The sequence below is a fragment of the Mustela erminea genome, chromosome 2, assembly GCF_009829155.1.
Source record: "Mustela erminea isolate mMusErm1 chromosome 2, mMusErm1.Pri, whole genome shotgun sequence".
NCBI lineage: Eukaryota > Metazoa > Chordata > Mammalia > Carnivora > Mustelidae > Mustela > Mustela erminea.
In genome coordinates, this window is record NC_045615.1 from 46,329,914 (window position 1) to 46,350,586 (window position 20,673).

At 40.3% G+C, this 20,673-nt stretch overlaps 1 protein-coding gene across 4 annotated transcripts in view; it reads left to right on the forward strand.

Moving 5' to 3' along the window:
• AFF1 (AF4/FMR2 family member 1) overlaps positions 1–20,673 on the forward strand; it is a 203,703-nt gene that overhangs the window by 134,344 nt on the left and 48,686 nt on the right. For 2 of the 4 annotated variants that reach the window (XM_032332809.1, XM_032332811.1), the window contains one exon: positions 19,796–19,840. The exons of 1 other annotated variant lie outside the window; for it this stretch is intronic. In XM_032332809.1, the coding sequence (XP_032188700.1) occupies positions 19,796–19,840 (45 nt within the window). The remainder of the gene's footprint in view (positions 1–19,795; positions 19,841–20,673) is intronic. One more of the 4 variants, XM_032332810.1, reaches the window with a different exon arrangement.

The window sequence follows — 20,673 nt, forward strand, 5'->3', positions numbered from 1 at the left end:
GCAGAGGCCTTAATCCGCTGAACCACCCAGGCGCCCCAAGACACAACTGACTGATGAGTATTACAGCCTGTGTTTTAGTTCCCTTGCTTGGGATAGGTCATGCATGGCATTCATCCTCAAGAGTAAGTCCCATGCCAGAAGCATCAGAATGGAGAAATTCTCAAGAATGCTCTAGTTGGTTAAGTAAGGGTTTTAGCTTTCTAGTGACCCCTCATTGATTGCCCGCCCAGTAGACTGTGCAGAAAGGCAGTCATGGAGAAGGGCAGTGCTGACGTGGGCAGTCACTGTTTTCCCCTGGCTGGCCCTCTTCTCAGGAAAAGCTTTTTTTTTTTTTTTTTTTTGCACTTTCTCGTCTATTAAATGGCTTGATGCGAAGGGTCTCCTGGAGGCAGGCTCACCTGAACCCTTAGGGCTTATCTGCACTTGCCTGGTGGAGAGCACCAGAGACCCTGCCCGGGGGTTCTTCCATCCTCCCAGTCCCCAGGGCCTGGAGCCAGCCTCTACAAATTACCGTGTTTTCCCCACATTAATTAATTCAGAACTTATTAGCAACATATTGCAGACACAAGTGTCCACAGGTGATGGGACACTTATTTAGGGATAAATCAGAGGAAGGTACAAGCAAGGATTATATTACATAATTAAAAAATAGAAAGTTTGTTGTCATTCATTCATTCCTTCAGAGTTCTCTCCCCCCTTCCAGAGGAAGTTTTCATACACATTCATTAAATAAAGGTGGTTTTTGGGTGATGGTGTGGAGAAGTGGGAAAGTTTAGTACGATGGGAAAAAGGAGAACATTTTTAAAAAACTGAGGCTTTTGTAAGAGTATAAGATTAAAAAAAATGAGATATTTTATTAAGAATGTACAGTCTACCAGGTACTGTGTTTAATCCTTTTCCATGCTGCAAGCTTATAATTAGTTGGTTCCTGGCAGAGCCTTATCTGGAAGCCGGTGGAATTTGGGGCAGACCCTTGCTCAAAAGCACTACCCTGCAAGGCCAGAACCACTAGGGTGACTTGGAGGAACATCTGAGACTTGAGAATCCCCGCTTGCAAAGTCTGCTCAGGTTCCTCTCATAAACTGCAGTAAAGAGCCTCACTTCACCAGAATTTCTGTTTGCATCTGGGCACATATGAGTGATCAGCTACAATGGGAATTGGGTTCTGGGGTGTTGAAATCATGTTTGTTGGCTAAGCAGGATTACAGATCCATGCAGGTTAATGGGATTTCAGGGCTGCCGTTAAAATTGCAGAATCAAGGACCATTTGGATGTATTTTTAGTGGCCATAAGTATCACTTAGTCTTTTCTGCTGCTTATGAGTTCCAGGTAGACTTGATGAGACCAGTAGGTCACCCTGCCCTTTGTAGCTGGAACTCTGTTCCTATAGAATGTCTTTGAAAACATGTGTTTCTAATCTGCCAAAGTTGGTTTGGCCAAAAAGAAAACTGTAGCCTGAATTCTTTAAAGAAACAAAATAATGGCACACCAAAATTCCAACGTAAGAGTATGTCATTCAGTTCTCTGTTGACTTTTATGCTTTTTATTACTCTGATTTTTATTTCCCATCAGTGTATTAGATAAGTAAAGTTATTTGCCGAACCTATATACAACCCATAAAAATAATCATTTTTATGTTAGATTTTTTTCTTATGTGTAAAATTATAGCATTATGAACTACTTTCATGTTAATGACTAACTTTAGCAAAATACTAAGATGACTGTTGAGGGATAAATTTAAAAAGCTTAGGAAACTTAGGATCATTTGTTTTGAAATACATAATGCTGGAATTAAATGATTTTTTTTTCCTCTAGACTCTTTAGGTTTCTTTGCCATTGATCACTGTGTGTGTGTGTGTGTGTGTGTGTGTATGTGTCTGTGTTGGTGTCCTTTTGTTAATGAAGTTGGGTTCTGATGTGAGCGTGAACATTGTCTATCCTATTCCGTGAATATATTGCCTTTATTAATATGTTATACATACTTACTAATATGCATTATGTTTTCTCTGATACATATGTGTATATAATAGCTGGTGATAGAATTAGTTAGATAATTTTGAGCTGAATGGCATTTACTTCCCGCCCATCCTCAGGTGTCATCCTGCAGACACTTACTAGGTGGGGTTTAATAGGAACTCCCAGTGGTGGCTTCCATATTTTGCTTTTGTGCTATTGGCACTTTTAAATCACGAAATTTTTTTTTTTTTTAAAGATTTTTATTTATTTATTTGACAGACAGAGATCACAAGTAGGCAGAGAGGCAGGCAGAGAGAGAGAGAGAGAGAGGAGGAAGCAGGCTCCCTGCAGAGCAGAGAGCCTGATGTGGGGCATGATCCCAGGACTCTGGGATCATGACCTGAGCCGAAGGCAGAGGCTTTAACCCACTGAGCCACCCAGGCGCCCCTAAATCATGAAAATTTTTATATCGACCTTGAAAGCAAAGTGCATCAGAGTGAAGATTTAAACCGTTTTGGGGGGTCTTCACATGCCTGGTTGTGACAGAAGAGTGGAGGATTGCCCATTTCCTAAAGCCGTATGTTTTTAAACTGTGAGCATGGTGCTTTGCACAAGTCAAAACTGCTAAAGGGACAGATGTTGCCAATTTCAAATGTACAGGGGGAAGGCGAATATTGCTAAGCAACGGTGTACTTGAGAGAGCATTTTTAGGAGCAGAGCCAGGGGAGTTGTGCCGGGAGCACTCGCTGCTTCTTATGGCTCAGTACAAGGGAAGAGATTAAAAGTTCTTTCCTGTCAGGGCCGCCATTGCAGCCTCTCACACAAAAGACGGTGGCCTAGTGGCACCGGTGAGGGCTGGCAAGGGGATGTAGGAAAACAGGGGAGATTTTGCCATGTAGGAAGGCAGTAAGACATGCTCACAGAGGTAAGTGCCCTCAGTGAACAGCTGCCCCGCAGTAAGTACCAGCAAGTGCACGCCTGACATTCAGGTGGGGAGCAAGCAGGTGAGAAACTGAGGCCTCAGAAGACGAAGAAAGCTCTCTCCCTCCCCCTTTCTCTCCCTCCATCCTGCCCTTCTCTTGTTCCCTCCCTTTTTCTTCCCTCTCTTCTCTTTTGCCACCTCTGCTAGGGGTAACATCAAAGAGAAAGGTCAGAGTAACCTCTAGTTGAGCACCGCTGTGTGCCTGACCTTCTAAACAAGGTCAGTAAGCTTCCAGCCCCAGGTGTACGGCCCCTCCCATGGCCCCTCCCTTGCTATACACTTGACAGGTAGCAGACAGGTGGTGTGGTGTGTGCTGCCCTTTTTTTTTTTTTTTCCTTCCCCTTTTGGCTGCCACTAGAGACTGAATATCTCCTGAGATTTCCGTGGTTGTTGGTTTGGATTATGGATTTTCCTTTCTCTGTCATTGTCTCTTTCTAATGAAAGAATGGAGTAAAGGTAGAAAAAGCATAATGTTATTGTTTTCTATCTGTATGCAGTCACAGCCCATTTTTGGCAATGCTTTGTAAAGAAATTAAAAAACACTTTAAGCAGTACTTTACCACTTAGATTTCTTTTCTTTTCTTTTTTTTTTGGGGGGGGGTCCATCTTTCAAACTCCAGTCTTGAACTTCCAGATCTCTTGGCAAATACTGATGGTTTCTTTTGTCTTTCTCAAGTAGAGGTACAAATGGAAGATATTGGCAGGTTGAAAGCTTGTGTGTGTGTGTGTGTGTGTGTGTGTGTGTATACATGTGTATGTTTCCCCATTCTGGTTTCTCTCCCTCTCTCTCCTTTCCCCCCCTTGGCTTCTGTTGCTTTGCTTTTGTTTTCCAGCAAATGGAATTTGGGTCAAATTCAAATGATTGTGGGGCTCCTGCCCCAATTTTAACTTACAAATAATAATTGATTTTCAGCAGTAAAAGAATATTTTGAAGTAATTTTACTTTGGTACAGGCAAGTGTAGGAGAGGGATTTTAGTATTCTTGGAGTTATTTGGTTCTTAATTAGTTTATTCAGCCTATTCATGGTCAACATGGCCTGTGTCTATGTGGGATGGAAATTTATGTGCTGAAAGTCTAGTTAGAGAAGATGACAATGTTTTCATTTTTTCCCCCTCAGAAGACAGAAGTTGTTTAAGATGAAGCAGTAGTGAATCTTGTGTCAACAACAAGAAAGTGGAGAAGTTGGGCACAAGTAACGAGAAAGGAGGGCGCACCCTCAGGTGTTACTATAGTGTGAATGTTTCCTTGATTTATTTGAATTCAGGTTATACGTTTGAGCTCTTTTTTTTTTTTTAAGATTTTATTTATTTATTTGACAGAGAGAGTGAGAGAGAGAGAGAGCGAGAGTAGAGGGAGCAAGTAGAGGGAGCAGCAGGCAGACGGAGCAGGAGCGGCAGACTGCCCTGCTGAACAGGGGGCCTGATGAATCTGGATGGCAGGAACTCTGGGATCATGACCTGAGCTAAAGGCAGATGCTTAACTGACTGAGCCACCCAGGCACTCCTACCTTTGGGCTTTTTTAAAAGTAGGAACTGCGTACGAAAATGAGTCGGAGGGACCTATTAGCTTCAGATTTAGGAAGGGATAGAGTTTTCAAGCGACTTAAGCCTGTCACAAATAATGTTTGTTTTAGGAACTTGTTCTAATTAAGTCCAGAAGAAAACTGGCGTATTCTGTCCTACAAAAAGCTTTTGAGAGAATTTTATTAAGGAAACAATGTTTGACATTGAGATGGCTCTTGAAAGTTTTACTAAAAGTGATAATAAAGCAGGGGTGCCTGGGTGGCTCAGTGGGTTAAAGCCTCTGCCTTCAGCTCAGGTCATGATCCCAGGGTCTGGGGATCAAACCCTGCATCGGGCTCTCTGGTGGGGAGCCTGCTTCCCCCCTTTCTCTGCCTGTCCCTCTGCCTACTTGTGATCTCTCTCTCTCTCTCTCTCTCTCTCTCTCTCTGTGTTAAATAAATAAATAAAATCTTTGGGGGAAAAAAAAGATTTTGTTTATTTAATTGACAGAGATCACAAATAGGCAGAGAGGCAGGCAGAGAGACGGGGAGAAACAGGCTCCCCGCCAAGCAAAAAAGCCCACTGAGCCACCCAGGTGCCCCTAAATAAACAAAATCTTTTTAAAAAAAAAAAAAGAGAGAGAGAGAGAGAGAGATAATAAAACATATAAGACTTCCTGCTCTGGAGCCTAAAATTCTTCAGATTCACCTGCTGTTATTTAGTAGACAGCATTATTGTGGCAGTATAAATAATATTGCTTATTTTTACAGAGGATTCAGCTGTATACCAGTTAAAGAACTTTAGAGTGAAAGGACTTTTTAAATAGCTTGTGCCCTTTCCCATCCTCCTCCCCCCAGGCTGGCACTGTGATTATGACACTGTCAGTAGAAAAGTGACCTGTGCTCCAAGAGCATCTTCTCGGCAGGCCGTGTGCCAGGTGTAAGGAGTAGTCAGGAGAACCACAGTTGGATTTATGTACGACTGAGATGTAATTTACTTCTGCTCATTTGACCCTCTCTTCTCTTAAAGGCAATTTTCAAAAGGAATTGTTTTGTTGCCACTGTTAGAATGGTCGACCATTTTTCATACTCTCTCTTCTCTGGCACCTAGATTCTGTAGCCTAGGAAATCAGGAACAACAATAAATGCAAGAATATTGTGAATGATGACAGATAGGGTTCACTTACTTGCCTTAAAACAGACAGGGCACCTGGGTGGCTCAGTTGGTTAAGCAACTAACTGCCTTCAGTTCAGGTCAAAATCCTGGAGTCCCAGGATCGAGTCCTGCGTCTGGCTCCCTGCTCAGTGGGAAATAAATCTGCTTCTCCCTCTGACCCTCTGCCCCCCCATGCTCTCTCTCTCAAATAAATAAATACAATCTTTAAAAATAAATAAATTAAAACAAAAACAAAAGCCAGACAGTTGGGAGTCTTAGGTTAAGGGCTCTGGGCTTAAGTCAAGAGTACTTTTAAAACTTCACTGCAGGTGTCTGTCAGTGTTGAGGAAATGAGAAGAGCAGGGAGAGTGAGAGTGGAAAATACCAAGATGGGGAAAGTGGTTGAGTTGGGTCACATGATGGGCATAAACTGTTTGCTGCTGCAACATTTAGAATAGTGATCATATATAGTCTGAATGTTTAAAATGCTTTAAATTCAGCAGGTATGAGGGGCGCCTGGGTGGCTCAATTGGTTAGGCATCCAATTCTTGACTTCACCTCAGGTGGCGATCTCAGGGTCATGGGATTGAGCTGGGCATTGGCCTCCCTGCTCGGCTCAGTCTGCTTGTCCTTCTCCCTCTGCTCTTCCTGCCACTCACACACTCTCAAATAAGTAAATAAATAAATAAGTAAAATCTTTAAGTAAATAAATTAAGTAAGTAAATAAATAAAAAATAGTAGATATTAGAGTACATTTATTTTACAAGCAAAGAGTGTTTTTGATTTGCACATACGAAATACCTATTTAAAATACATGCAAGACTAAAATTTATTTTGCTTATTTTTTTGAGAGAGCCAGTGCATGAGCTCAGGGAGGGGCAGAGGGAGAAGGAGAGAGAGAGAGAATCCCAAGCGGGTTCTACGCTTAGCGTGAAGCCCCATTTGGGGCTCTGTCTCACCGCCCTGAGATTGTGACCTTGAGCTGAAATCAAGAGTTGGGTGCTCAACCAACTGAACCACCCAGGTGCCCTGGAAAGAAAAAAATTTTATATATATTTATCCTGCCCCTTGCATTTATATATTAAAAAACAAAACAAAAAACTAGCACTTGTTGAGTGACTAAATATTTGTTCAAAACATTGTTATTAAACTTTTTCACTAGAGTAAGTCACTTTATGAGATGAGCTTTACTAGGAACTTGTTGCAGTTTGTCTAAACTTTCAGACCAAATTTATATGCAAAGATAATGCAGGAAAAGAAAAAGATTATTAAGTCTACGAGAGAGTCAGTGGAATTAGTAAACTTTTTTTTTCCCTAAAAAAGAATGACTGAATCTAGTTTTTAATAGATTTTGGAAAAGCAAAATTGTCTCTTCATTTTAGGTCCTCTTTGATGATAGGATTGAATAAGTGATTTGTAACCATTCATAATGTTACAATATTAAATGATTTCTACTTTCCCAACATGATCTTTGGCCTTTTTTCTAGACCCTGGCAAGCAACCTGGTGGTTTGTTACTTAACATTAAAGCCCCAAGAAATGGGGGAATTTACTTGCTCAGAATTAGATATAAAGGGCAAGGCCATCTTTATTTTCCTTCTCTCCTCTGTTTATTATAGTATCAGTAATCCCTAAGGTAGTTTGAAGCTCAAATTGCTTCCTCAGAGCATATATGCCTGCTTCAGTAATTTTCTGCCCTTTTTTTTCCACTGGGTTCTGTTTTTTGTTTTGAAAAGTCATCATGCCAGGAGACAGACAGCCCACACCTAGCCCAGAGGGGACTGTTGAGATTACTCTTGGAATAAACCCAAGATAAAAATCTTTATGTTCTTTCAGACAAAGCGTGGATTAAATGGCTTATCTTATTCATATGACTTCAGTTTCTTTCAACCTAATCCAGAAACTGATGGAAAATTTTTTTCTGGTGCCTCTCTAGGCTTAGCTTTTGCTCAGCTATGGAAAAAAAAAGTCCAGGCACCCTGTGTAACATAGAATTAGACATGGTTCCTGAACACTGTTTGCCACTTAAGTTTGATAGACACATACATTCAAAGGAGGAGCAGTAATACAGGTTTATGTATCTCTAAATCCGGTCGTGGTTGACAAAGTAATTTAGTAGTGCTGTTTTAGACTCAGAACCATCAGTTAATATGATTTGTGAGAGAACAATCGCGTGCGTGCGTGTGTGTGTGTGTGTGTGTGTGTATGTGAGAGAGAGAGAGAGCGCGCGCGCATGAGCACACACGAGGGAGTGCAGGAGAGAGAAGGGTGTGACGGAATTGGGGGTAAGCATGGTCATCAGTCACCACCACACTGCAGTGTAACACCCTCCCTACCATGATATATTTTAATTGAAAGACTTCATGCTTTGCAAATTAATGTACCCACTCAAAAATAAAAAAAATTAAGTCTCTCTTAGAGAAAACTGTTAAGATTGTTTCAGTCAATAGAGTTGTTTCTGGAAGGAAATGGATCATATTGTTTTGTTCATTTGAAAGAACTTGTCAGTTTATTATCACTGGAACCAGTGTCTAGACTTGCTCTTTGAGATTCCTCTTTCTCGCTCTTTACTCTTTTCCTTCTTTTTTTTTCCCTTTCATTCCTTCCTTCCTTCAAGCAGTGCCTTTTTAGCCACTCTTACTAAATCATTCATGGTTGCTAAGCCCACAGTGGGCTTCATGGGGTCTCATGTGATCTTTCTTCCAAGGCCCAATGTTTTCAAGTCTTAAGAGCATTGGAGATTTCTGATACCTTATTACATGTTGAATGGTAGTGGTTCACAGCCAAAAAGTTAGAAAGTTGGTGTATTACCGAGAATAGACATAAGTAATGTCAAACAGTGGGAAGTTTTTTTGACATTTGTTTTTCGTCCAGGTTCTTTGTTTTTAAGTCAGTTAAACCTGCCTCAGATAGACCCCCTTCCACTTAACTTTTGTACCAAGAAAACTAGTTGACATCATCATAAATAATATCTACTGAAAACATTTCTGTACATAGTGCATAAACATAAATACTATTTTTAAAAGATTTATTTATTTATTTATTTATTTGACAGAGAGAGAGAGAGAGAGAGCATGCACAAGCAGGGGGAGTGGGAGAGGGAGAAGCAGGCTCCCCGCTGAGCAGGGAGCCTGATGCGGGTCTCAATCCCAGGACCCCGAGACCACGACTTGAGCCAAAGGCAGACATCTAATGACTGAGCCACCGAGGCACCCCAGTTTTTTTTTTTTTTTTTAAGTTGGAACTGTTACCTGTGGCTCTACAGAAGCCTTGCCAAATACATTAAAATGTACACACTCAGGCGATCTTAGGAAAATAATAGTAATAAAATAAATGAAACCAACACTTCTAGTACTCACATTCATTTGTACATTTAGATGAAGTTTTTACAGTTATGTATGTGGGGAAGACTATTCACTGTCCGTGTTTTTATTTAGATCCTAGGTTCCATAATGAAAAGATACTTTGTTTTAATAGAGATCTAAACAGAATTTCCAGACTATTTTAAGTAGTTTACTTAATATAAATTATGAGCTTTTATAAATTTCACACATTTTACTTTTTATTTGATAGAGATTACAAGTAGGCAGAGAGGAGGAAACAGGCTCCCCGCTGAGCAGAGAGCCTGGTGCGGGGCTCCATCCCAGGACACTGGGATCATGACCTGAGCTGAAGGCAGAGGCCTAACCTACTGAGCCATCCAGGCACCCCAATTTCACACACTTTAGAAAAATAAGTATTAATGATACTAAAGCAAATTAGGTAAAATCAAAGTGCCTGGAAAGGAACAATAAACATATTCATACTTATCTTTAAAAGTTCAGAGTACTTCTGGTGAGGTTTTATAAGTTTCAGTAATGATATTTAGGGTTCTTTTCATTTTTAGTTTGCTTTAGTTCATGAAAGACAAGGAAATAATTATTTGCCTATAAAAATTGGAGTTTACCTAAAGGTGAACTTTTTTTTTATTTTTATTTTTTTAAAGATTTTATTTATTTATTTGACAGACAGAGATCACAGGCAGGCAGAGGGGGTGGGGAAGCAGGCTCCCCACTGAGCAGAGAGCCCGGTGCGGGGCTTGATCCCAGGACTCTGAGATCATGACCTGAGCCAAAGGCAGCGGCTTAACCCCCTGAGCCACCCAGGTGCCCCAAGGTGAACTTTTAAATCAGGGATATTAGCTTTTGTTTAATAAGTGAATTGGGGCTTCCAGCATTCTTCAGTGTTCATCCCTAGAATATTTCTTGATGTCCTCTCTCAAGGAGACACATGCCTTTCCTTACCCCAACCCAAGCATGTCTGATGTACCCCCTCTCCCACTAGTCATGATCTCCTGTTCACTCTTAGATCTGAAACTTTGCCTGGAGAAATTCACATCCCCATACTCTTTGAGTAAAGAAAATCTGATGGGGTTTGGTGGTGGTGATGGAATTTTGTTGTAATATATTTTTTTTAATTGAGGGTTTCTGTATTTTAAGAAGTGTTGTTCTGTGAAGATGTCTGTCTGGAATGTTACAAGTGAGAACAAACATATTGCTTCTAATATATAGGAAAAAAGAGAATTTGCCTAAAATACTCATACTTTTTGGTAAATTCATGTTTCTGAATTTTGTCAGAGATGCCATGAAATGACAAAAGCAAATTTGTTTCACAAATACTACTTGCTCATTTGTGTTAGTCCAGAATTATGCTGAAGTCTTGGGAGACACAGAGATGAATAAACCCCTACACCCCATCAAATAAGAAACGAGGCTGTGGAAAACAAATGAAAACACTAAGGCTATCTTTTAGAGTTGAAGGTAGGGAGTCAAGGAGTAAGGAGACTTCCAGAAAAGGCCTGCCAGTGTTTGTGACACCTCTGTTTCCACACGACCACTCTTTCTAGAGCCTCCAATATAAGTAGAAAGCATGGTCTTTCCATAGTAAATTTTTGGTGATGATAACTGTAGGTGACCTATAGACATCCCTCATCATTTAAAATGATTTTGTCCTTTATCATGGTCTTCCCTTGAAAAATTTATTTGGAGAGCTATAGATAGAGATTTCTGCAATTGGCGTGACGTTAATTGTGGTAGCCTTCATGTGTGGTAAACAGTTTGGCATTTAAAAAAAGGGTTCCAAGGAAATGTGAGTGATTCTTTGCTACATATGAGAGCATTTTAAAGTCTATTCAAAACCTTTCCATTATTTGAAGATATTTGGGGAGCGATAGGAGGGTATTTAATTTTTTAAAATTTAACAGTTAAAGTTGGCTTGCAATTTACCGAATACTATTACACTGTTAAGAGTGCCCTGTTCTGGGCTACCTGGGTGGCTCAGTGGGTTAGGCCTCCGCCTTCGGCTCAGGTCATGATCTCAGAGTCCTGAGATCGAGTCCTGCATCTGGCTCTCTGCTGGGCAGGGAGCCTGCTTCGCTCTCTCTCTCTCTCTCTGCTTGCCTCTCTGCCTACTTGTGATCTCTCTCCGTCAAATAAAAAATATCTTTTTTTTTTTTTTTTTAAAGTGCCCTGTTCTGTCTTCAAGCTCATTATCCCTCCTTCCATATTAACGATATAGCTTCGTTTTTAAAAATATTTGTACCATAAGTGTGCCTGTAAATCTGTCTAGGGATCTTAAAAAGTCTTCTGAAATACTGGGTGTGGAAGTAGACGTTTAGATAGTTGCCCAAAGGGCATGATGCTTCTGAAACCTAATATTTCTAGCACCTTTATAACTTTCCAGCCTAAGTAGGCACACCCAAGCAGTTTGAGCGTTTTCTTGTAATAGGCCTCGCTGTTGAGGGAATTTACTTTGTATTCACAGAATAAAATTAATTTTGCGTCAGAACCTTGCTCAGGCAGGCCTTTTGGTTTCCTTCTATAATCTGTCTCTTGGAAATGGGGATTATGGCATCTTCATGATAAATGCCTGCATTTGTTTGTATGGCATTAGCTTTAACGTACATTGTCTTATTTCTTCCTCACGAGGTTTTGTGAATTTCGTATGTGGCTGCTCAGTATTTAAGTATTTTGACTGATTGTAAAAAAGCAAACCCAAACAGTGCACCTCTTTCAAGGTCTTTGTAGGTTAGTTTGGGAAGAAAGAGTGAATTTAGTTAGTAGGCCCTGGCCCGTGCCTTAACAGTAGTCCTGGATTTCCACAGGAACACCTCCCAGGCGCGATGGAAAGCTGACCGCAAATCTGCGAGCAGCTCGGCGCACTGCGGCTAGCTGGGGCAAGCCCAGAGCAGTGAGGAGGAAGCTGGGAATAGATAATAGATGCACATAGGTGTGTGTTTGGGAGAAGGAAAGTCACTCAGAGGAAGACTAATAGAATGTAAAGACAAATGTGGCAGAAGACATTCGACTGTACTTTGAGTGAGAATATTTATCCCTATTTTTAAAATAGGGATATTTATTTTATGTTTTTATTTATGAATAGATAATATATTTTGTGATACAGAATTTAAAGGATAAAAATATGTACATAGAAAAGCTTCCCACTGACACCCCCCACCCCCTAATTCTCCCTTCTGGAAGCAGCTGATGTGCCAGGCTTCTTCTCGTCCATATTCTCAGTGGTGTTTCAGGTATCATTAGTAACTCCACCTTCATCTTCTATTCCATTGTCTTGCCACTGATACAGATCCTGGCATTCACTGCACCTATTTTTTTTTCCTTTTTCTTTTATGTTTATTGCTTAACAATACATCTTGGAGATTGCCCCCAAATCAGTACATGAAGATAGTCCTCATTCTGTCATAGCTGCATAGTACTTCTGTGTAAGGGCCACGTATTACAGTTTTCTTAGCCAGTTATCCCTAGATGGGCATTTAGATTGTTCCCAGTCTCTTACTATTTGCAAACTAGGCTGAAGTGACTAACTTTGTACAGATGCCTGTGTGTACACCTCGAAGTTGGTACACCTAGAAGCCACATTGCTGTGTCAGAGTACAGAAAATTAGAATTTGGGGGCTTTTGCCTCATTGGGGTCTTCCAAAGTTGTGACCTGTTACCCTGCCACCAACCAGTGTATTAGAGTGCCTGTTTCCTCATAACTAGCTTATAGACACAGTATTGTCAGTTTTTTGTTTTGCCAGTCAGATAGGTGAAAAATAGTTTTCTAAGAGTAGTCCTAATGTTTCTAAGGAGGAAACAATGCAAAAAACTTCCCTTTTGTCCCCAGTACGTTTATTTCCAGTAGTCTGTTACTTAAGACATTGACATATAATTTGGATGAACGAGTGTGTAAGAAGTCTCTAAAGCTAAAATCTGGAAATTTATTTTCATGTTCTGAGTTCTGAGCCTAAAAGCATACCAGCAGATGTGTATTGGTTAGAATTGGTAATACTATCCTTTTATCACCATCAGGAAATAGTCCCAAAGAACTTGAATCTCAGGCCGCATTAGAGAGCCAGTCCTCAGCAGGGCCAGAGCTAGAATCCAAGATCTTCTGGCTTCCTTCCTCTGCATGCTGCCTTTGTGCTCCCTGCGCTTCCTGGTTAGTGATAACTAAGGGTGTTTGAGAACAGCATTGTTAAAAAAGTGCTGCTGTGTTGAAACTTGAGAGACTTACAATACAACATTGTGAAGGGCTTCCTGGTCTCAGTGGTGAGGTAGAGTTCTTCCCCTCCAGCTCTTTTTAGCTTACTAAAACGAACTTGAGTCATGCTTAGAAGACATTTACAAACGTATTTTATTTTGATATCAGTGCATTTCTTTATGCTTAACAGTGTCAGTCCAAGAGGAGTGAGAAATCAGAACGAGGCCAGCGTTGATGCCTTTTCTGGTCTGACGCACCTGTAGTGCTAAGAGGCAGTTAGATCTGAATCCCAGAGTACTGCTTTGCACGAACAGAGGCAAAACATTGTTCTTAAAAAAATGTGTTTGGTCATGCATAGGACAACTGGAATCACGTCCCCTCCTTAAAATGCTAAAATGTGTTTGTCCCTTGCCCAAATGTTGGAGGTGTTTGGAAAGGTAGTTTTAACTGTTGTGAACCCAGCCTCAGCCAGTCCAGAGCATTGTGTGACTTCGGACATATACCTTAATTTCTCCAAAATTCAGTCTCACTTTAAAAAATGGGATAATACGTACCACGGAAGTTGATAGGAGAATTGGAGTGTTATACAGAATTCCCTCAGAGATTTTTTGTTGTTGTTGCCAAAGTGTAATTGACACACAATATTAGTTTCAATTGTACAACATAGTGATTCAACCTTTATATACATTATGGAGTGATCATCATAATAAATCTAGCTACTATCTGTCACTATACAAAGTTGTTACCTGTTATTAACTATATTCCCTATGCTGTACATTGCATCCTGTGTCTTACTTATTTTATAACTGGAAGTTTGTATCTCTTTATCCCTTTTTCTCAGCCGTGCCCCAACCCGCCTCCCCTCCTCTGGCAACCAAATTGCTCTTTGTATCTGTGAGTTTATTTCCTTTGTTAAATATTTCCTTTTTCTTTTCTTTTTTTTTTTTTTTTAAAAGATTTTATTTATTTATTTGACAGAGAGAGATCACAAGTAGGCAGAGAGGCAAGCAGAGAGAGAGAGGAAGAAGCAGGCTCCCTGTTGAGAAGAGAGGCCAATGTGGGGCTTGATCCCAGGACCCTGAGATCATGACCTGAGCCGAAGGCAGAGGCTTAACCTACTGAGCCACCCAGGTGCCTCCCCATTTTTTTTTTTTTAAAGATTTTATTTATTTATTTGTCAGAGAGCACAAGCAAGTACAGTGTCAGGCAGAGGCAGAGAGAGAGGCAGGCTTCCTGCTGAGCAAGGAGCTGGTTGTGGGACTTGATCCCATGACCCTGGGATCACGACCTGAGCCGAAGGCAGTGGCTTAACCAACTGAGCCACCCAGGCGTCCCCTGCCCATTTCTTAATTGGATTGTTTTCTGGATGGTAGTCTTGAGTCTGTGTGTATTTTGGGGTGTTAATCCCTTATTGATTATATCATTTGCAAATATTCTCCTCTCCCATTCAGTGGGTTGTCTTTTGTTTTGCTGATAGTTTTCTTTACTGTGCAGAAGACTTTTAGTTTGATGTGGTCCCATTTATTTATCTTTACTTTTGTTCTTGCCTGAGCAGACAGATCCAGAAAAGTACTGCTTAGACGATGTCCAAGAGATTACTGCCTGTGTTTTTTTTTTTTTTTCCCCAGGACTTTCATGTTTTCCGGTCTTAGATTTAAGTCTCTAATCCATTTTTTAGTTTATTTTTGTGTATGATGTAAGAAGGTGATGCCGTTACATTCTTTTGCATGTAGCTGTCCAGTGTTCCCAGCACCATTTGTTTAAGAGACTTTTTCCCATTGTATATTCTTGCTTCCTTTGTTGAAGATTAATCGACTGTACCAGCATGGGTTTCTATTTCTGGACTCTGTTCTGGTCTCTTGGTCTCTGTGTCTGTTCTTGTACCAGCACCATATTGTTTTGCTTACTGTAGCTTTGTAGTATAGTTTGAGATTAGGGAGTGTGATACCTTCAGCTTTGTTCTTCTTTCTCAAGACTGCTTGGGCTGTTGGAGTCTATTTTGGTTCTGTACAAATTCCAGTACTGTTTGTTCTAGTTCTGTGAAAAATACCGTTGGTATTTTGGTTTTGATACCATTGATTTTGATAGATGACACTGAATCTGTGGATTGTTTCGGGTAGTATGAATGTTTTATTTTTGGGTAGTATGGGCATTTTAACAATATTCTTCTAGTCTGTGAGCATGATATATCTGTTTATTTGTATTATTTTCAGTTTCTTTCATCAGGGTCTTACAGTTTTCAGAGTCTTGGTCTTTTACTTTCTTGTTTAAATTTATTCCTAGGTGTTTTGTATGGGTTTGTTTTTGGATGTAATTATAAATGGGATTGTTTTCTTTCTTTCTTTCTTTCTTTCTTTTTTTTTTTTAAGATTTTATTTATTTGACAGAGATCACAGGTAGGCAGAGAGGCTGGGGTGGGGGGTGGGGAAGCAGGCTCCCTGCTGAGCAGAGAACCAGATTTTGGGGGGAGGGGTTTGAGTTCCAGGACCCTGAGATCATGACCTGAGCTGAAGGCAGAGACTTAACCCACTGAGCCAGCAGGCACCCCCTGGGATTGTTTTCTTAATTTCTCTTTCTGATGGTTACTAGTATACAGAAATGCAACAGATTTATGTATATTATTTTGTATCCTGAGGCTTTACTGAATTCATTTATTCTAATAGTTTTCTGGTGAAGTCTTTAGAATTTTCTATATATAGTATGTCATCTGCAAATTGGGACAGTTTTACTTATTTTCCAGTAAATAAGTAAAACTTTTGTTCTTTGTCTGATTGCTGTGCCTAGGACTTCTAGTTACTCTGTTGAATAAAGTGGCAGGAGAAGGCATCCTCGTCTTAGAGGAAAAGCTAGCTTTTCATAGTTGAATGTAACATTGGCTGTGGTATTTCATTTTTATGTTTCTGTAATGAGGGCCAGATCTACAATTGATGGGGACATTTAGTGCAGTCTCCCTGCTCCTGCTCCCCAAGCCAATGCTGTTGCATTTTACAATAGATGGTATCAAATAGAGGAAATAATAGTAGGTAAAGAGGTTAATGCCGTGCCAGGTACAATAGGTATTCAGTAAGTAGCTGCTGTCATTTTATTTTTAGTTGAATAGAATTACGGTTCCTGTGTTAAGGCCATACCCTAGTGAGCAAACGAGGTCAGTCTACACACAGGACACCAGATTTGGGAGGTAGCCACAAGTCGGTAGGAGGGCAGAGCTGTGCTCCCCGAGGAACCTAGATGTTGAATGTGGGATTTGTGGTTGTAGTCCCCATCTATACACTGGGAGCAGGAGCTGGATGAGGAAGGGACCTGTGAAGTAGAACTTCCTGATTCATGCAGCTAGCAGAGATTTTCCTTGTTGTTGCTTTTTGTCACCTCTTATTCTTTGGGGAGGCCTTACCTGAAGATCTTCAGCCTTAACTAGGCTGTGCTTTAGAGAGGCTTAGTGTTTACTTCCTCTTGGGCTGCAGTGTTTGTTCCAAAGAGCGTGGATTCTCCCAGCAGGAATGGCAGAGCTCAGTGGGAGACCCTGTGGCCAAAGTGGATTTTAAGTAAGGGATTGGGCCATAATGGTTTGTTGAACTTGCCCTCCCCTTTTGGAAGGTCTCCTTCTGGCAGCAGACTTGGAGGTGCCAGACTGTACTTGATGAAACAAGGGAGCCTGTCCTTACAGATCTTTCTCTGCAGACACATTTGAAACACATACACTCTTAAACTAGAGTCTCTAATTTGGATCGGCAGAAGAGTAAAGATCAGAATCTCAGGTAGATGGAACATAAAATGGACTCCTGTTAATTCAGACTGTCTTGGAGCCTCCCCTCTGTTAAATAGTTAAATATCATTTTAAAAATACATGTTGGTACTCACAGAGGTATTTAAGAGTGAAGGGGCATTAACTCTGTCTGACTTACTCTTAAAAATGGTTTAGGATAGATGGGTGGGAGAGAAAAAAATAAAAAACAAATGTGGTAGGATGCTGACATTTGGGGAATCTGGGTGAACGGTTTGTGGGAATTTTTTTTTCTATTTTCTATTTTCACAACTTTTCTCTAAATACAAAATTATTTCTAAAGAACAAGTTGAAAATATCTTGAGCATCTTTCCATGCAAGCCCGTACATTTACATTATTATTATTTTTTTTTTTTTTAAGATTTTATTTATTTATTTGACAGAGAGAGATCACAAGTAGGCAGAGAAGCAGGCAGAGAGAGAGGAGGAAGCAGGCTCCCTGCCGAGCAGAGAGCCCGATGCGGGACTCGATCTCAGGACCCTGAGATCATGACCTGAGCTGAAGGCAGCGGCCTAACCCACTGAGCCACCCAGGTGCCCTACATTATTATTTTAATTCTCTGTAGCACACTGCTGTGTGGATGTACTGTGAAGGTCTAGATTCCTGTTTTGGGGTATTTGATTATTTCCAGTTATTTGCTATTACAAACAGTGCTGCTCGGAGGTCTTTCAATATGTTAATATCCTCATGTATTTGGAATGGAATCCCTGCACTCCGTTGAAATATTCCCACTCTCATAGTGGACCTAATAGGAAAAAATGAACAGTAAATGAAACAAATTAAACGAATGAATGCTTGAACACTAAGACCTTATTTACAATTTTAAATGGGTTAAATGGGTTAAAGTTTGTCCACTTAGCAATATTTATCTTATCCAGATACTAATAAATTCTGAGCTTTAGAAAAATTTCTTTGGTTCTGCTTCATCTCATGTAATAAAGCTTTAGGGAAAAAATCTTTTAGTGACATGAAGCATCTTGGCTAAGTGTTGACTCCTTGAATAATTACGAAGATTGAAGGTCTTTTCTTAGCATCCTGAAGTTAAAGCCTTCACATCGCATTCTGTCAGAAGCAGTGGGCAAATCTTTTTCTCTCTCATTCCAACATGCTTCAGTATTTCATTGATTCCCAGACATGTTGATTGGATTCCTGTTCGCCTTCCAGGAACAGATGGGGATGAGGGGACTGTTTGACCAGGGTCGGTAGGAATATGCTATATGCTTTATTGTATTGATTCTCCTTCAACTTAAAATTGTTATTTTTCCTGATGATACATGTGAAAAATTGAAACCATAGACTATTCTTACATTTTACTCTCAGGTCAAAACAGCATTCAGTTCTGTTTCTGACATTTGTACTGAAAGGTTTGGTTATTAGTGTTTGGCCCAATTTTTAGGCATCTCTTAATGGTTTTGAAAAAACCAAAAAGCAGGTAAGGAAATGTAGTTAGTAACATGCAGAATGCCTAAAGGCAGATCTGATAGGACGTCAAGGTATACCCTTGATTCTTTGGTTATACCTTCTAACTTCCTCAAAAATATCAAAGTATAAACATTTCAGCACAGTTGTTTCCATGAAATTTACATGTTTTAAGAACAGACCCAGTCAGGGTAAATCACATTTGAACGTTGACATGCCTGTTCAGTTTGATTCTACGACAGTGTGAGTGTTGTGTGCTCTTTTCTTTCCTTTTCCCTTCATCCTTAAACTGGAGTGGTGAGTTAATGAATCCTAGATCAGGAATTGGCAACTAATGCTGTATTAAATTACACTCAGATTAGAAATGAGAGCCCGGAAAAAACCCTTTCTTCTCCTCTCCAGCTGTGAGGCAGGTATTGGACCCAACGGACTGGGAAGACCAGTGCTTTATGCACACAGTAGTGGCAGTCACAGGAGGGGTGTGTGTTGTATAGAACTTGCCCAGGGCACTTGGCTCTGAATTGACACAGAGCAATCCAGTGAATCCATCCTTTTCCAGTGAAAAGGATGAGGTCATGGGATTTGTTTCATGTGTCTAGTTAACAAAAAATGGTTGGGTTTTTGTTTGTTTGTTTGTTTGTTTTAGTGTTTTTTGTTTTACTTTTTCATTTTCTTTGCACTTAAAGATATAAAGACTGTAAAAATGACTTTTCCTAGACACTGGCTATGGTGGTGATAGTGTGGTAGCAGCTGTCATTTGTTTAGCTGAGAATCAGGAAGAAGTATAAGTAGTAGATCTTTCACAGAGGCCACTAGGAAAACTCCTCTCTCCCTAGGGTCTTTCTCTGGGGAAAAGGGGGGCATGTTTTTGTGTATGTGTGTGTATACATGTGCATATATACTGTGAAATGCTGACTTGAAGGAGGGGAGGAGACATTAGAATGAATGTCGTTATTTTAAAGACAGTCTTTGGCCAGCTAGATTATTACCCAGAAAATCTAAACTATCCTTGATTTGGTGTTCCCCTCTTTATTGTGGGCTCACTGAGGTGTCCACATGATTTTCATCACTGTGTTCATTTCCCTTGGCTGGCTGGACAGATGTTACTACAGAGCAAGCTGTGACCCCTGTTTCCTGTCTTTCTGCCTCCACTTTTCGTTATGTCTGTTGTTCCTCTAGATTTACTAATTTTCTTTAAGGTACACGTTTTCCTTTGGAAATGTTGACCTGAGGGTCCAAATTAGTCTCCATTTGTCTCCAGCAGAAGCATTTCCCCACGGATGAAGTCAGGTTGGTCTCTGGTCTTGTTTGCTCCAGAATGTGAAGTTCCTACTACTCCGCCAGTGAAAGGCGATCCTAAGGTGGTCACCCTTGCAGCAGTGTTGCTGGATGAATACCAGCACCCACTAGTACCATTGCTTGAGTTGGATTTTATTTGTTTGTGCTAAGCTTTTTCCTTCTCCCCCCCCCACTTTTAGCAGACCTACTCCAATGAAGTTCATTGTGTTGAAGAGATTCTGAAGGTGAGTTCCTTTACTGTTTCTCCATTTGAAGAAATACTGAAGGAAGTAGACGGATATCCATTGACTTTGACTTTAATGAACAGTTTCCATTCCAAACCCCTTCAGTTTCCCTCCTCACACCTTCCAATGCAAAATAAACCAGAATAGGAAGAGAGGGTCTCTTAAGAGCCTAATGGAGTCTCTGACAGGTTCTATTAATTAAAGTGAAGTCTACAAGCTGCAAGGCATTTGGACTAGAGTTTCAAGACCTCGCTCAGGTTTTTCTGATGGTTACTCATAAAGACCCACAAGAGTGGCTCACTTCTCAGGAAGAAAAGGCCTCTTTATTTAACTTCTTTATTTAAGGGGTTAAATAGTGCTGGATGTATTCCTCTTGGTATTTTGTAGGTCACACCCAATAGGTATGGCCTCATTTTTAGTGAGGCCATGAATTTTTAAAGGAATTTTTAAAAAAGCAGTAGAAAGTAAATAGACATCTGTAAGCCTACCGTGAAGGGTTATTTTTCACTCTTGTTTCTTGAGATGGTGCCATGAACAGTTGTACTGCTTCTGCAGATACATCATTGAACCTGTCATGTGTGGGTTCAAGGCTTTTTGTACAAGGACAACAAATGCCTCCTAGAATTCAGCTCCAGGAAACAATAAATCCATTCTCCTCATGAACCAGCATGCTTTCTTTTCATCAGAGAAGAATTATATAAGTTGTTGAGTTTCCCATTTGGGCTTTAATTTCCAGGAAATCTAGAGCTAAATTTAATGCCCCCCAAGTACTGTAATAGTAATAACTAAAGGTTTTGTTTATTTCTCATCCTTTTTCTTCAGCTTTTAACTTT